The 18,027-nt window shown below is 37.6% G+C and overlaps 1 protein-coding gene across 3 annotated transcripts in view; it reads right to left on the reverse strand.

Annotated features, from left to right (window-relative positions):
- MBIP (MAP3K12 binding inhibitory protein 1) overlaps positions 1-18,027 on the reverse strand; it is a 112,323-nt gene that overhangs the window by 15,187 nt on the left and 79,109 nt on the right. For 2 of the 3 annotated variants that reach the window (XM_079310247.1, XM_079310246.1), the window contains exon 1: positions 335-495. The exons of the other annotated variant lie outside the window; for it this stretch is intronic. In XM_079310247.1, the coding sequence (XP_079166373.1) occupies positions 335-454 (120 nt within the window). In that variant the 5' untranslated portion in view covers positions 455-495. Of the gene's footprint in view, positions 1-334; positions 496-18,027 lie in introns of those variants that run through there. 3 annotated transcript variants of the gene reach the window in all.

Raw genomic sequence — 18,027 nt, forward strand, 5'->3', positions numbered from 1 at the left:
AAGGCGCGGTCCCGGCTGTGGGAGGGAAGCAGCAGCAGCGGCCCCGCGCCTGGGGCTGCCCGGCCGGAGGGAGCAGCCGGCACCGCCGCCCCAGCCCCGGCAGAAGCCGGGCGGGCGCCAGCAACCTCCAGAAACGAGGCAGCTCCCTCATGTGTGGCAGGCTGATGTCCGCTCCAGCGCCGTACCCCATTCCCGGAGCCCGCAAGGGCCCCGCAGGCCGGGGAGAAGCAGCGGCCAGCCCAGCGCGGGCCCCCAGAGCGAGGGGATGTGAGGCGGGCGCGGCGCCCAGCCCCGCTCCGCCCAGCACCTCTCCCTCCGCCCGCCCCTCACTCACCTGCCCCGCCAGCCCGGCCAGGCAGCGCAGGGCGCTGCTGGCTACCTCGGAGGCCGCAGGGTCGATCTCCGGAGCGCGGGCGCCGGGCGGGAGCGGGCCGGGCGCCACCGCCGCCGCCATGACAGCGGGCCGGGCCGTCGCCCCGCGATGACGAGCGGCTGGCGCTGGCCCCGCCCCGAGGGCTGATGGACAGGGGCGGCAACCAATGGCAGCGCCCGGGCCGGGGCGCGCTCCCGGGGCCGCGGCGGGGGCGCGCTCCCTCAGCCTCGGCTCGGCCCCGGCTCCGGGCGCGCCTTCGGGCGAACGCTGCCCTGCCCGTGTTTGCTTCGGTACAGCGCGTTACCGCCCTTTCAGCTGCGCCTTGCTGGTTGCGCCTGCACTTTTTTGCGTTCAGATGTGTCGTTCAAAGCCTTGAGGGTGCAGCAGGGTTGGTTTTAAATCAGACTGCAGGGTTTGTCAGAGTGCTTTTGATTCTGGGGATTGCGAAATTCTATTCCCTGTAAAACAGTTTACTTGTAAATTTCTTTCCTAAGGCAGTATAAATGCTAATAGAGGTTTCCTGTTTCTTTTGTTAGCCTACTTCTTTCTGTTCCCTGACCCTCTACCCCCAAGATTTTTTATTCCATTGTAAAATGGTGAGTGCAGTTGTATTTACAAACGTTAAAACATTCTTAAATAAAAATACTAGAACGGCAGATTATTTGACTGATGTTTTGGGGGTTCCTTTCCAGATAAGACATACCTTGATACAGTGAAAATAATTGTTACAAAACCAGGCTTTCAGCGCCAGCAACCCACAACATTTGAGCAGACTCAAGCGGAGAAAGCTCTGCTCAGTTCCATGAAAAAATTATTTCCAAAAAGAACTTCAGTGTTAATGATTACAAATATATTGCATGAGTATCTGCATTTTGCAATAATATCTCATCTAGGGTGAACTAGATGGCACTTGCTTGGATTTAGTTGATGAAGACCATTCTTTGGATTCAGAAATACATACAGCAGAATGTGTTTATGATTTAGAAGCTCTGAAACACATAGAAATTTACTTAATTCCTGGAAACACACAGCTTTTTGTCAAATAACATTTTGAACACATGCACAGAATATGGTAGTCAGTTAAGAAAATTTTTGAAATTTCGTTTTGTATTTCTGTGTTACAGTACTAATTCCAGTTGTGATCAAGGGATGCTTCAACCTGCCTTGCCTTTCGCAGTTTTGTCTCTGGACAGGCAGCTGGACCAACCCTGCAAAATGTAATCATATCATTTGGTTCAAATCACGAAGCTTTCAAGAATAAAGGAAAATACATTGCCCTTTCCTCTTCTCCACCAGCACTACAACACTGAATTAACACATAAGTGATCTGCTGGCCAGAGCAGAATATGGAGCACAGATGTAACAACTTGGCATTGCTTGTTGCTTCTCAGTGTCAGAGGAGGCAGTTTGTCCTGGCTGAATTCCCAATGACCTGAAATACAGATCAAGTCCAGGCATTTGAACCGATTTTTAACTTCAAGTGGTGAGTGATCAGCTACCTGATAGATTCCAGTTTAGAAAAATCCAGCTTTCCTGGACTGATGGAGCAGATGTATCTTACTTTAGCAATGGATACATAGAGCTTTCCTAACTGAGAGACCTGAGATCTTTCCTTTGCTTTTGAACATGTTATCTTTACCTGCAGCCAGGGGCTGTTTTGGGGTAAAAAACATTTCAAATGAAAAATAAATAAATAAGTGTATAAATATCAGAAAGATACATGAAAATATAAGAGTGATTTAATGAATGTGGAGAATTTCAAGAGATAATGGGGATGATACACCATTATTTATTCAGTGATCATTAAAAGAAAAGTAGGCAAAAGACCATGAAGTAGTCAGTAGTGTTGTTGATGCCCACCTTTCATTTACTAAGCAGAAACTGGATCTCAGCCTTCTTCTTGTTGTTTGCAAATGTCTTCTCTTAGAGAAACAGTAATGATTCCTATGGGGAAAGATTTTCTTCCTTTTCTTGCTCAGTCTCAGAAGACCTTGATTTGGGTTGCAGCTGCTAGGTGAATAAATTTGGTCTGATTCATCTGAAGTTTCACAGATTAAATTATGCAATACATTAAACAAACATGAGCAGAACAGAAATAATCCAAGGTGATTTAAGAGATTAGGAAAATGACAGGATGTGAGAAAATGAGCATGGGGGGAAAAAAAATTGCAAATACAGCTAAGGCAAAGATGTTAAACCTTCATATCTAATGGAAGAGACAGACCAGAGCAGAATAGTTCCAGAAGATGATTATATGCTCACTGCATGTAGTGCACAGTAAAAATAAATGTGCTTGTAATCACCTCTGGAAGTAAAGCTGGCCACAGTAAATCCAGGCCTCCATAAAGACAGAGGAAATTACATGGTGTGCTCACTAAAGCTGGTGAAACAATAAAATATTGGAAGCTCTCATTGCTGGAAAGATACTGGTAATTTGGAATAAATTTATAGAAAACTGGCAAGAAATGGATTGCCAGAGATAGAGATACTTGTTTAGAAAGAGGAATCAGAAGATTTAAAGATGTCTAACTTGGCAGTAATGTCCAGATATTTTAGTAATATGGCAAACAAGGAAGGGAGTAATCTGGAGTTGCTTTCAACATTCAGGGATAGAGTTGTCATGATAATGTTAAATCTTCTGCAGCTTTGATCTGTGAATGGATCATTGAGGCATATAAAAGCCTCTCCCACTGAAACCACCTTGAAAAATATGAGCACAAATCGACTAAGTTCTTAAATATCAAATACTGTGGTTGGAGTAAAGTGATTTTGAAATAGAAAACTATATTCTTTTGGTTTCGGTCTATTGCTTCTTTTTATTTTGTTTGTAAAAGGATAAATGTATTCATCTCTTTCCAAGTCTAGGTGCCTTTAAGCAATTTAAAGTCACAGTAAACCTCAGTAAAATGACACAAGTTCTCTTTGTTGGTCACCACTGTCACAGTTGCTAACACTATTTCTTCTGCTGGATATTACAGTACCATAGTTTCTGAACTCACACTTTAATTTTGTTCCTAAGTAATACCTGAAGAAAGGTGGGTGCTTGGCAGAATGCACCAGTCATTGAAGTTTGTCATGCCAAAGAGTGAAATGCTGAGCTAAGGAGGCTGTGTAACCTATAAGCAGATTTTTCTCCTGAGTTGAAAAACTCATGCTGTCTACTGTTTATGTCAGCTATAGCAGAGAGAAAGGAAAAAGAGGCAACGCTTCAGGAAAAAAAAAAAAAAAAACAAACAACCTGAAATAATTTGGAGCTTCAAAGATAAAAAAAATACTCTGAATTCTTCCCAGAGCCCCAGAAAAATGCTTCCATTTGACACCAACTGCTGTAAATGTAGTTTTTCCTGATATTCAGATTACCAGTGCTGCTCTAAATTGTCTCAGTTATAAAAAGCAAATTGGTAGTATTGTACTCATTAAATAGTTAAATAGGGTTGAAATAGGAAATTACCAAGTCTCTCCAAAATAAAAGCTTTTATTTATTTTTCCAAGCATTAATTTCAGAATTAAGAGCACTTCAATTCTGTTGCTTCCCAAGTACCCAGGAAAAGGCATCGTTCCAATGAAGTTTATAGATCCTGGTTCCACAAGATACTTAAGCTGGTGCCTTATTTTAAGCTCTAGCCCAGCTGAAAAAAATTCAGCCTGCATCCCTAAAATGCAGTCATGTGCTTATTAACTTCATCAAATAAGGCTCTGAATTGCAAATCTAGTTCTCCAATAGGAGCTGCATTCCTTCAAAGCAAATGTCTCTGCTGACCTTTTGGTGTTTCTTTCACTTTATCAAAGTTTAGAAAGCCCTGTTCAGACAGGATTGGAATGGGATTTATACAAAATGTCTTGGCAGAAACACAGTCCTGATGTATTCACTGTTAGAGAAAAAAGGCAAACCAACAAACCTATAAGTATCTTATGTTTATGACTTGCAGTAATTTGATCATTCTAACGTTGTGATGCTGTTGCCTGCATTAAGTTTAGTGTCCTTATCCTGGCATGCACATACAGCCTGAGCCTTCCTTTCTGAGTTTTTTGGCCTTGTGATTTTCTAATACTGCTTCGTGCTTGTCCTTTCTTTGGTCTTTATTTTCTTTGTTTAGTAATTTTACAACATATTTAAATTTTATATACCTGCCTCCCCCCTTTTCTTGCTGCCATCTGCAAATATGATCAGGACTCTGCACAAAATCCTTCAGCTCAGTTATATGATTTGGGATTGTGAACTGACCCCTGCAAGTCCTAGCTCAACAGCTCTTCTTAGGAAGTCAGTGAACCATTATTATAATTATTCTGTATTTGCAAATTCTAGACTTCTCTAGCTACTTAGAAATATTTGATTATAAATCTCCTTCCTATCATTTTCTTGTGAGACTATCACATAAAAATGTAGAAGGTGCCCTGCAGAGTAGGTGTCTATGCTCACAGTGTTTCCCCTTTTTGCAAACTGCCAGTGATTTGACACAAGCATTGTGAAATTAGGCATTCATGGCTGAAGACAGACTAAAAATTAAAAAATTTCCATTGCATTAATATGTACATGCTGTACATATTATATATTTAATTCAAGTTTAACGGGACACTTGAAAATCTATATTTAACAGGGAAACAGGAATATAGCATATTTATTTCAGGGAAAATTTAACTATTGGAGTTTTTGATTACTAAGTGCTTGATTTTAAAAGCTGTAGCTTGCATCTTTATTAGTATAATTTGACTATTATTTTAAGATAAATAATAGTGATGGATGCCTAGGAATATTTTAAATAGGATTCTTCAGTTGTGCTATGTACAAGCTTTTAACACAGCTTAGCTGGGAGCCAAGTCATTTTCTAAACATAACATTCTTCTTAGCCTTTTCTGTGGAACAGTTATATTGCTAAAATTTAAATTTATCTACTGCTTCAACCTTTCAACTTATAAATTTCTATACCCCAGTAGCTAAACAGTTATCATAGGATAGACCACATCTGTCATTGGTCTGATCAATCATTCCACATTCTGGCAGCCTCCTGGCAGACTTCAAAAATCAGATCCAGATCTAGTTTAGATGTGAGATTTGTGGACTAATAGGTGAAATTAGGGGTCTGTATTATATAGTTTTATTGAGCCCCTCAAATTAGACTTAAGGAATTGATATATCCATATGATGAAGTAAGATAGGTTCTTGAATCCTGTAATCTTCTCTGGTTATGGTCCCTCTGTGTTCATACCACCTGCAGTATTCTTCAACTTCCTCTACAATGCCCTTTTTGGATATAAAGTAACTATAAAGTTATTTGTAGTGTAGTAAATGTAAAAACAATCACACTCATCTTTACACTGTCATTGTTTTTCTAAAGCAGAAGAGGCATTTGTTAATAGGCAATATGAAGTTTGGGTTGCAAACTTTCAGTGAAGCTGATCATGCACCTGCTTACTTTGTGCACAAATCATTCTAATGAATTCTAAAGGACTATTCATGTGCATAAGGCTAAGCCTGTGTGTAAAAGCCTTTGCAAGACTGGGCCTAGGTTGTAAATTTGACAATGACCTGAAACTGATTCAACAGAGAAAAAGCAGGCCTTCTAAAAACTTGAGAAGTGTCACTGTAGCTAAGCTGAACAGGTATGGGCAGTGCTAAGAGACCTCCTAGTACAGAACTTTGAAAACTGACCAAGAAAAAATGGCAAAAGAGACCATAAATCTTTTTTTTTCATTTGCATTATATCACACTGAATTTTACCTTAATCTTATTAATTCTTGGCTTCCTCTTAATTTCATTATTACTATGAATTCCATTTGAATTATTGCAGGAGGTTAGAAATTTTCCTGTCTAAATTTCAGATATGTATATATAAACAATATATATATACACAGAGACCCTATATGAGAGAGTAGATCTGCTAAGAGAATTGTAATTGTGAGAAATTATAGCTGAGCTCTTTGGGAAAATTGCTTGAGGAGAAAGCAAGACATCAATACTGTTTCATATGGAAATGTACAGAAGAGGTTTGCACACTTATTTGTTCGTACCATGCAATATTCCATATTGTGCTTCAAGTGTTTTGTGCTGCACTGCAGCAGTTTGTGTTCTCAGAGATAATGCTTTACCTGCAGAAGCTTCCCAGCAAAATCAGGGCAATGGCAGTTGTTGTGATGCATCTCCTGAAACCATTTTCTAGATATTGCTTCCATGAATTGCCTCCATGAAGAACTTCCATCGAATTAGATAAAGATTTTTAATATGTTTAACATTAAACACACAGGCAGTGCTACTAAAATTACTGTGAAAAATAAATGAAATTACTTACATATAAACTGAGTTCCTGCTTGGGACTATAGTTTTTAGCATTTAATATGCTGCATGTGTGAAATAGACATCTTTTGCACCATCAAAAAATACAAATATTTTCCTTTACTTAAAGCTAATTGTTGTCTTATTATGATCTATTCACTTCTAAAATGGTCAGTCTACTTAGTGGCCTTCATTGACTATGAAATGTCAGTTGTCACTCAGTTAAAGTTGTTTTAAAAAAAAATGGAATAGTCTTTTTCTGCAGTTTAATCGACTTTTATTCACACTAAACTGATCCCTCAGAAAATTCCAGTTTCCTCAGTTTAAAGATGAATTTAATAATTTCATCTGGGTGAAGAAGAGAGCAGATTAGGCATGGACAGGCTGTACCAAAGCAGCAGAGAGTGAAGGTGACAGTACAGGGATAGTCACTGCTGACTTTACTCTAGCTGTTGGCCTTGGGGACATGACTGATCTTTTGCTCAGTTTGATGCAGGAAAAAGAATGATGAAGGTATGTCTTATAAGTCATGGTGCTCCTTTAGCAACCTTTTAAATTATTATTTAAACAAAGATTAAAGTTATGGAGTTGGAGAGTATTTTGCTGTTTTATAATTTAGCAATTCAGGCTGAAGTTTCTTTTGTGTTCTTTCTGTTTTTATACAGGCAGCCTAGAAGATGGACATTTGACAGGCGACAATAGACTGCTCCTTTCCCAGGTATCTCCTGCTTGTTTCCTTTATCTGTGAATAGGAAATGGCTTAAAGGCACCTGTGTTATGAAGGTCCCAGGGGCAGCTGCCTGACTAGTGAATGCCTGATTATGTGTTAACATGCTTTGTCAGATATTGGCAGAATCTGTTCTCTTCTTTTGCCTTTTCAGCAAGGGTACCATTGACAGACTGGCTACCCATTTATAGAAATGTTGTCCATCAAACTGTGAGGAAGGACAATGGTGTTTTTCTGTGACCAGTGACTGTGGGAAACTTTTCTTTGGCTATTCAGGCAATTTTTGTAGCTTGCTCTGAAGAGGAGAGACTGATGAGTGCAAAAAGTACAATTAAGCAAAGCCAGACTTCAATTGAAGGCTGTAGTGTAGTCTGCTTGTTCTCATTTTTTTATTTGGAAAAAAATCTATGGGTTTTCACATTGCTGTGTGGCATTCAGCGGGGGGCTATTACAATCCTAAATTTTTTTTCTAGACCACCTAATTCTAAGTAAAAATTAAATGTAATGAGAGCCACTTGGAGTTCTGAATATTTTAAAGCATAATTCCCACAGAAGGGATTCGACCTAAACTGTGGAGAGCATCAGTTGGCTAATTATAGCTGCATTTTATATTACAGCAGGTGTCAGATGCAGTCATCTCAATAAAGTCCACATAATACTTCAGAAAATAACAAAAGCTTTTCTTTGAATGTGGGTACTAATTTCTGCTAGGTGTCATATGAGCTCTGATACTTCTTATTGGTGTTAACAAGAGCACTGCAGCACTCAAACATGCTTTTTGCTTGGGATGAATTGATACTGTAAAGCACTTACTAGTCAGCCTTGGCAGGTGTCAGTAGTTAATACTAGTGTTGCAGAGGTTGGTATATAATGCAAAGAGTCTTACATAAATACTTTTAGATGATGGGCTGGTTTTGAGAATGAGTGTGAACTGTGCACCAACTTACTTAATGAAAGCTAAATAGCCAACAGCAGGATAAGTGTGCTTCGTTTAGTTTCTATCTTAAGTCCTCTGCATGTAAAGGGTAGATGGGAAAGCAGTAAACTAGGTAAATGAAAACACTAAACTTAATAAGCACTTCATGCTTTCATACTATTTTCCCAATTCAATGTTTCCCAATTCAAGTTTGAGTTAGTGAAGTGATTGGTGAGAAAGGTCTTTCCTAAGCCTCAAAATTGAGGTACCATAAATATTATGTCTTCAGAATAATCTGCTTGTGGTGAAACTACAATCTGTAGACATTTCATGTTCACCTGACTTCCTAAATAAATGATGGAATTCTATGATTACAAGAGGTTTGTGTTTTAAAATATTAGTGGATCATTAAAATAAATACTGAAGTGTGTTGCATGTGCAGAAATCCTTGAACACAAGAATTGAAGGCACAAATGGCAGGGTGAAAAGCACAGGCAGCAAAACCTTCCCAACTGATTGTGCTTGGCTTAGCATGCAGCAGAGATGCTTCCCAAGCTTGCCTGAGATGCAGTAAGATAGACAACACTTCAGTACAGAACAGCAGGGTCAGACCATGGGGATCTTGCTGCTTCTCCTGATGGGTATGGGATGCACCTGGTCCAGATGTGGATGAGGGGAGGGGTTTCAACAAAGTATGATGCCAAATGTTGGGGTAATCATGCAGGAAGGACAAGCATGTACTAGCAAAACAAAGGAAATTGGAAAGATGATAAATTCCCCCAGCATCTGAGTCTTCTGGAAGAGCAGTAAGCCACTTATGAACTACTGTCTAGTGCTACCTATCTTCCTCTACATTATCTCCTTAAAGAAAAGGTAGTCCAAAACACTGGGCTGGCTTTGTCTCTTGCACAGAAATCCATGGAGAATTGCAGAAGTTATAGAAATAATAAATACAAGTTAATGTAATAAGTCTTTTATTTTTAAAATGTAATAAACAGTCAGCTGAATAAAACTGAATCACAAACTGCAGCATGTTACCTTAGCAACTATGTCAAAAATAACCAAACAAACAGAGATTATGAAATATTATTTAATTTCTGTAGAACTGCAGAATAGATTGAGGTATAATCTTAAAGTATAATCTTGCTGCATTACGTGCTCAATGTACTAACATGTAAGAACTTGGTTTTGGTCTGAAGAATAGATGAAATAAGTAATTTGTAAAAAAGCAGTGAAAATAAATTACATATATATTCATTTAATATACACGCGTTTCTGGATGAACATACAACGTATTGTTCAAATTTTTTTCTAAATACAATAATAAACATACAATCCATCTAAACCTGGTCAAAAGCAGGTACAGAAACCAAACACAGAGGTATAGAGATGAAAATTAAGGAAGAAATAATTTCTTAGTTAATCTATACCTGACATCTGGGGAGCAGAGGGCAGTTGTGCTGTCTATAGGAGAACTTTAGCTCTCATACATGAGGTTACCTCTAAGGAAAAGACATATGAAAAGGCCTGGTAACAAAAGCCCAATTACAAAAGCTGAAGGCATGATTGCCATTGTATAAATGAATTTACTAATTTACCCCATTTATTCTATATAGACCCTTTCTGAAACCTTTTAATATTGAGAGAAGCTCAGCTCAACTTGGAAAGCTCTGAGGAGTTCTGTGAAAGGCTGGGAAGGTAAAGAAGAGGTTAAGTCAACTGCAAGAACTGTCAGTCTACTGGGCCTTTGGTTGTCTCCCTTTTAGTCCAAAAGCATGAGTAGACCACCACTGTACTACATTGCTTCTGCACTATTGCTTTCCCATGTTTTAAATTTCTGGTGCTGGGATGTGCTCCTGTCCAGGTGAAACAGAGCTAGGTATTAAAGGATAAAACCTTCTCTTCCCAGTAGACATTCTAATTTTTAATTTTATTTTTTATTTTAGGGGAGAATGTAAGGAATAATTACCAGCAAGTAGAGGTGCTGCTGTAAAAAGTAGCTACCAATAGTGTCACTCAAAATTTATTACCCTCTGCAGATTACACATACCTAACAACTTCTCCTTGTGATGTCTCTTAAGGATTCTTTGGAAGGTTTCTGACAGTTCCTCTGGTAATGACTGTTACTGCCCTATATATAACAAGAGTTATGTGTGTGCAATTCTCCTCGATTATTCTAAAAAAATGAATGTGTCTAGGATAATTTTGTATATCACCTACTGTGAAAATTGCTTTTGTGGCAAGCAAAATCAACTGCTCCGTGACCTACACTTCTTGATATTAGAGGTTATATGAAACTTACTGCTCTCGCCTTTCTCCACTGTTATTGCTACTTCTTCCCCTCCATTTTTACTCTTAGATTACAGAGATGTGATTGCACAATACAGGCAGCACAGATGGCAGCTGAAGGTCTCTGTCTGCCAGGTGTCTGCATAACAGCTGAGCCAATGTACACAGCTGAGCACAGCTCACTTTCTGACATAGATGTTCAGCACCATTTCTCTGAATCATAGCCTTGCACAACCTTAGGAAGTACCTCTGGGAAATTTTAGAGTGTACTCAAGTACACAATACTTTGTCAAGCAGAAATCAGAGCAAGTCTTGCTCTGAATTCATCATGACTGCTCAGAAGAAAGTACTTCCTGCATTTTCTGCAGTGGATGCAAAGGATGAGCTTAAGGATGTAAAACACTGGGGAAGTATAGACTCTTTATAAACATATCACCTATAAATATAAAAATATATAAATAATCACCTATACTCAGAGAAAGTCTGTGGGAGATCTGCTCAGGTTTGCTGACAGACTCCAGTAGAGAAAGGAAGATGAATCTCTAAAGCCAAGGAAGAAATCTTGTAGTCCTGTAATAACCAGGAGAGAGGAACTGGCTTTTGTAGTTTGGGAGTGCAGTCTTATGTCATTCTGAGCTCTGTGAAACTGTCTTCTTGATATGGCTCAGGTATGTCCAACAGCTCCTTTCTGATAGGTGAGATTCACAAGGAGAGAAGTGGTGTGATCCAATGCATGCACCATCCTGTGACTGTCCCACAGGGAGATGCACTTTTCTGTCAATACTGCAGATAAACACCCATTAACAGTGCAGATACAAGACCTTCCAGCCTATTGCTGCTGGTCTCCATGTGCAAACAGGTGCAAGTGGTGGGAGATTGGGAACCTTGACTGAAGAGGAGAAAGAAATCAGAGCAAGAAAGAAACCAGGTGATGGCTTACATAGGAAGCAGTTTTGGAAAGAAGAGGTTTGCACCGTATAGGACCAAGAACTTGAAATAGCTCAGGGAACAAAGGAAAGTATGGATGTGAGAGCAGTTCTGGGCATGGTATCTACTGTGACTGACACTTTTAGAGAGCAGAAATGGAGCCAATGTCTGAGAAGGTTTTGTGCTTCTCCAACAGTTTTATAGGTAACATTATTTCATCATCTGCATGAAACATTGGAGCTGATTACAAAGTTCTAGGTCAAAGAAGCTGGGGAGGTCTGGGGAGGAATGACATTTCCTTGAGTAGCTTCACAAGATCAGCTTACAAAAATGGGTGGAGAGTGGGAGGAAAAAAACACAAGGGAAAGAAGAACTGGAAGTTCCCAAAGCATTCTGTCAAAGATTTCAGCTATCAGGAAGGTCGTTGGTGCAAAGGGAATGGTAATCTCCCAAGGGTGCCAGCAGTGATGTACACTATTTGTAATGATTTTGTAGTGAGACGTAGAAACAAGTTCATCCATTACCAGCACTGAGAAGAATTGAGTTATGGGGTCTAATGGTGGAGAATTTGTTTCCTAGATCCAAGCCTATGAGAGTGAAACAGTGGTATTTCCTGCTCAATGTGAGAGATCACTTTTTTTTTTTCTTTGACTGAAGAAGAAAATAAAAACTTTTTTTTTTTTTCTTTTTTTTAAATGAGCAGTAAACATTATGAGGACATAGTTTCATTTTACTTCAGTTGTGGGATGAAAGATCATGAAATATCTTCATCTGGCCTTTCATAAACCACACTACCTCTAAACATATATCCAGGAAAATCAGGAGTTTGGAGTATTAAAAAAATTTAAGAAGACTTTGTAGGTAATGTGTATGTGAAGGTTCAAGCAATCATCCAAGGCCAAAGTACTTGAACAACTGAGGAACTGTTAAATTACTGTGATCTTAAAAATGATTACTGTAATACTTTAGAGAACACATTTGCTGTAACAAATATAGAACATATTTTCTAATTTCTCTTATGGTTATCAAGGTCATTCAGTGACAGAATGCAAAATGTTTTATTTTTCTCATTCAGATACTGTTAGGTGCATAAATTCTATAGCTAATATAGAAAGGCATTTAAAAATTGGAATTTATTAATGGAGATATTATGTCTTTGCCCAATATCATACAATAATTTTTATCTTCTGAATGGAGTTTAACAATGTACAGGCTCAGGCTGTCTTTATTCCACTAATACATGCCATTTCCAAAAGTGTGTTGCTTTATATGTTAAACACAGTGCACACACAATTACCCTAGCATTCCTTGAAAATTAATTTCAAATTCACATTTATTGTAAGTGCCTTGGGGCAAGAACTATCTTTTGTTATTAAACAATGCAAACAGGATCTGGGTCCATAATTGGGGCTTCTAAGCACTGTGAATTCTTTCACCAGTGTCTCACATTCTCTTTCTCTCTCTCTTTGTCCTTCTGCAGATTATGCCAGTGTTTACAAAGGTTGGGATCTCTTGCATCCTCATCAGTTTTTACATTTACCCAAGAATCAAATTCAGTTTAGCCTAGCATTCTTCACAAAGATAAAAGGGTGACAGATCCTGACACATCTGTGCTTTTGAAAAGTAGGAAAGCTGATTTAATGCATAAACCCTATCTTAAAGCTGTCTCCAAGGTGAAATTGCACCAGTCTTGGAACAAAAAGTGGAAGACTGATATTTAAACTACATACAGTGGTATACTTGAGCACTCATTCTATAACCAGAAAATGCTACAATAACCTTATTTTCCAGTTTTTAACTACTGAAACTTATTTTTAAATATGACTTTTCTGTGATCAAAAGACATCTAAGACACCCAATTTGTGTCAGGTGGCAGTCAATCTTAACACTATGGGCTTCTCACAGTATTATTTCAAACTGTAGTACTGGGCAAGATATATTATTGAATGCTTATTTCACAGTTTCACCGCCTACAAACATATGAGTCATATATTGATCAATTAATTACTGAGGTTTAATGCTTGATTTATACATGATAGATCAGTATATTAGATCATAAATAAATGGGTGAATTTACCAAGGTGTTGATAATTGTTTGTGATTTTATTCAGTGACACAGGAAAATGAGAAAGAAATGTCAAATTATTAAAGAAATACCAAGAGCCAGAATGGGTGATCCTGACAAATTAGAAATCTCTCTCTAAGCTCTGATACTTTAGCCTGCAGTTAAAAAGAGCTTTGCCATTGAAAGAGCATTGTGACCATAATGCTTGTTCCCCAAACAGGAGCGGTGTAGCAACAACTATTCAGTCACAGGTTCTTAGCTTGTTTGTATAGTATAAAGCCAGTAGAAACCATTGCAGTTCTCTAGCTGGACCTCCCACATAACATATATCAAAGATTTTCCTGGGATTAATTCCTTTGGAAATTAGAGTGTATATTTGAGAAAAAAAGCTAGTCTTGATTATAAAGTTTCCAGAGATAAAAAATCTACCAAAATGCTGAATATGATGTTTCAATTGTTATCAGAAAAGTGAAGAAAATGTCTCCTCTAGTTTGAATTTAAGTAGAGTTTAGTTTAATCTGCTGAGTCTTGTTACACATTGATTTGCCCAAAATAGAGGCATTGATTAATCTTCCTCTTTCTTTAATAAAAACCACGTAGAACTTGGACAAATTGTTCTTTAACTTCTTTAACTTTCTGGGCTTCTTTACTGAAAGAAGGTAGTGGGCATAAAAACATGAATTTACAGTATTTGAACTCATGAGCTCTGGCTTGCCAGGCACACCCATCTGATCAGCTTTAAATAGCCAAGACAAAAACTACCTTACCTTAAAGAAAAGTTTCATGTTTTGAGATTTTTAAATTTAACTTTGAAACAAAATGCCTCTAAAAAGGCTGAAACAATAGGACATGAAAAAAAACTCTCTCCTGTTATTCAATACTCCTGTAAACATCTGCATACAGATCACATGAGGCCACAGTTACAATTGTCATATACACATCTGGCCAGGTTAAACTTTATATTCTCAGAAATATTCAATGTGTTTATACTTTCATCTGGTCTGGTCAGGTAGAAGAATTACATCATTTGAATTACAGTCTGCATTGCACATATGCTGTAGCTGTAGTTTGGTTTCTTCCTAAAGCTCATGTATTGATTTCAAATGAATTAGTTGTCAGGAAAGGAAAACAGTTGATGCCAACATCTTTTTCATTTCATTATTAATAGAAAGGCATAAATGGAATCTTCACCTTCAAGGAAATCACTATTAGAGGCTAGAAAAAGGTTGAAGAGATATAAGTACAGCAGAATGTCAGGGGAATCTTGCTATCATTTTGTCTCTTGGGACGTGTACTACAGAATTGGTAGCTTAGTTATGGATCTGGATTGTAGAACTGCTGACAGGTATGTGACTGGATGGAATTGCAAGATGATGGCAGCTCACAGTCCCACACTGAAAATCTGTGTTTTATTGCTGAATACCAGAGATTATAAGGTCCCCTTCCCCCAAAAGAAGCACACTTTTAAAAAGATTCAACAACTCAATTTTGTAAAATATTGATTTGGATAGCTGGTATTACCAGCATGATCACAGTATTTCAGAAGTCTGTCCAAAGCAATGCTGAAATGAATTATAGGTGGTGTGCCACTGAGTCCCTGCTGAGCTAAATATGCAATTCCTAAGATAGGCATTCTTAAAGATGGAAAATACATGCTTGACCATGATCTTGAATCATTTAGCTAGAAATATCAATTACATCAATAGCTTGATGTGATTAACTCCTGATCTGAATTTAAGGCATTCTTAGAAAACACTTGAAAGTGAGAAACTAAAGAGCTACAGGTTGAGTTTGAGCACACTGCTTCAGGGAGAAATCTCATTTGAATTTCTGCCATATCCTCTGGGTTATTGGCAAAATCCCAGATTTTTGATTCTGGGCATCCTATTGAGAGAATTCTTTTCAGCTTTCATATTGTATGGCCAATCCAGGCCATTTAAGACCATGTGTTGCTTGAACCCCATTACCAAACAATGCAGGTGACATAGTGTCTGGTTTCTTCTCAGTCACTTTTGCCTGAGCTGGCCAATACCAATGAGATTTATTTTAGGCTCATAAGTGAGCAATTTCAGTCTACTCCCCCGGGCTCCATTTGTTTATCTGTTGGGATTCTAGCAGTGGTGCCTTGGAAATTCTGTAATTTTGTTTTCATCTTCTTCAAAGTCTTGACCCTATTCTCAAAATCTCAATGTTTTGTATGATGCAAATGCTCATTTTTTTCCTCTTCCACTGTGTCATGTTAGGGCAACATCTCCTCTGATTTCTTTGAGACAGAGATCTATCCAGTATTCTTCTTGTGCTTTATTTTCAGAGTACCATACATGATTTGGAGAATGTTTGAATTCTCAGATTAAGGCTACATCGAGAGTAATTGCTTAAAATCTTCCTGCATATAGACATTCAATTCTGTCAGTCTTCCTCTTGTTTATGCTGGCTAAGATTTCTGTCATCTCACACTCAAAAAAAAAGTAAGAGCTTGAAGGATAATTTGGCATTAACACATTTATGACATATTAGCATTTGGACCTCAAACAAAGGTCTGCATACATCTTGGAAGAAATTAAAACCAAAATATTTCTGTGCAAACTAATTCTGTTTTGTCTTCATTTTTCCAGAATTGTAGTGAGCAATAAATTTTCAACATGAAACTTGACATTCAGATTGAAATCTCAAACTGCTACTGATATTGGAGAGGAAATAAAAAAAGATTAGAGAAAGAAATAACAGAAAGTTTTTTAGCTAAATTTGCTCCAGTGTATATTATGTAGTTGGGTCTTTTGGTTGCGATATGTTTCATGCATTGACACAATAATGAAACTTACTAAACAGATATTATAGTATTCTAAATTTCATAATTTCACATCATAAAAATAAATTTCTAATGTGTGTGCTGCACAATTAAACTTAGGTCCTTTTACTCATTTATCTTAGTTAAGGATTTCAAGAAGGGTTGCTTCTCACAGTCTTGGGTGTCTCTATTTTTCAAGTTAAATTTGGGACTTCTTTAGAATGGGATTGGTTTTCAGATGTGGAAGTACTCCCCTGGTTTCTGAAGGGCAAGTATTTCAAAGCTTTCTTTCTCTGGTGCTCAAGCATAGAGACACTCAAAATTTTCTGTTGTTTCTGAAAAATTCTTGATGATACCACATGTCCATATTCTAAAGCACACAAAATTTTCTGAGCTGAGGTACAAGAAATTGTAGAGGGTAGAATCATGATCCTGGATGGATCAGAAACAAATTCTTAGTGGTAGAGAATGGAGAGATTAAGAAACTGCCTGCTGTAATTATCAGATTAGTTTCCTGGTGAACATGTTGCAGAAATTATTTATTTTTGCATACAAAAATACTATTTTTTAATCTGGATTCTAAGACCTTGCATTCAAAGGGGCTGAACTTCTGTAAATCATTAAAGCACCTGAGCAATTCCACTTACATTAACAATACTGCTTCAACATCTGCTTAGAGTTATATACATGCTTAAGTACACTGTTGGGACTTAAATGATGTGGGTTTGGATAGCCTAATGTTGTTATTTCTATTGTCACAAAACATATGTAAAATGAAGTGCAAACCCCTATCATTAATACCTGTGTTTCTCTACTCCTATTTGTTTCAGAATAATAAAGTTTTCCTCTCAGAAAAATTACTTATTTTATTCCCTTACCAACATCATAGTACAATATATTAGTCCTTGATTTAAAATTTTCCTGAATACTTTCAGGATAAATGAAAACAAAATGTGTGGTACCTTTTGTCCCCTGATTATGTATAACATGAAAGAAATTCAGAATGTGGTAAAGCATGACCTTTAATTTCTGAGGCAATATTAGCTACCCTTCATCAAGCTGTGCTTTCCTAAATGGTTCCCATTTAATATCCAAAATGCTTTTTAAGATTCCCTCCTCCCAAAAGGCATCAAAACTAAATGGTCTATAATTTCCTGAAGTGTTCCCTGTGTCCATCTTCAATAATGACATTATGTTGGCTATTTTCCAGCCATCAGGCCTTTTTCTGACTAGAACAACTTTGTAAAATGTCTGCAAAACTTGAAGTAATAACACTCCTGTTCGGGGGTGAGGGGCTTTCAGAAATATTGAATATTGTTAGATGTATATTAGTGGAATCTTGTGATTAAATGTGAATATATTGTTATAGCATATTATAGATTAATGATTCATTTCCCTTTCCCAAAGCCACCTATGTTTCACCTAGAATATACTAATTTGAGATATTTAATGTAAATCATATATGCATACAGTAAATATTTTTTAAAAGAGGTGTTGTTTTACAAATAGCAAAAGAGCTATTAAAAATCCAATTAGAAATTTAACAATAATGCAAAAGAGCTGAATCACTTTGTTTCCTGCATTGTCTTTTACACTGAAAGACAGTGTTCATAGAACTGATTTGGAAAGAAAACTAGCAGAAAATTAAAAATATATCCTTCCTATTTAATA

Source organism: Erithacus rubecula, assembly GCF_903797595.1.
Source record: "Erithacus rubecula genome assembly, chromosome: 6".
Classification (NCBI taxonomy): domain Eukaryota; kingdom Metazoa; phylum Chordata; class Aves; order Passeriformes; family Muscicapidae; genus Erithacus; species Erithacus rubecula.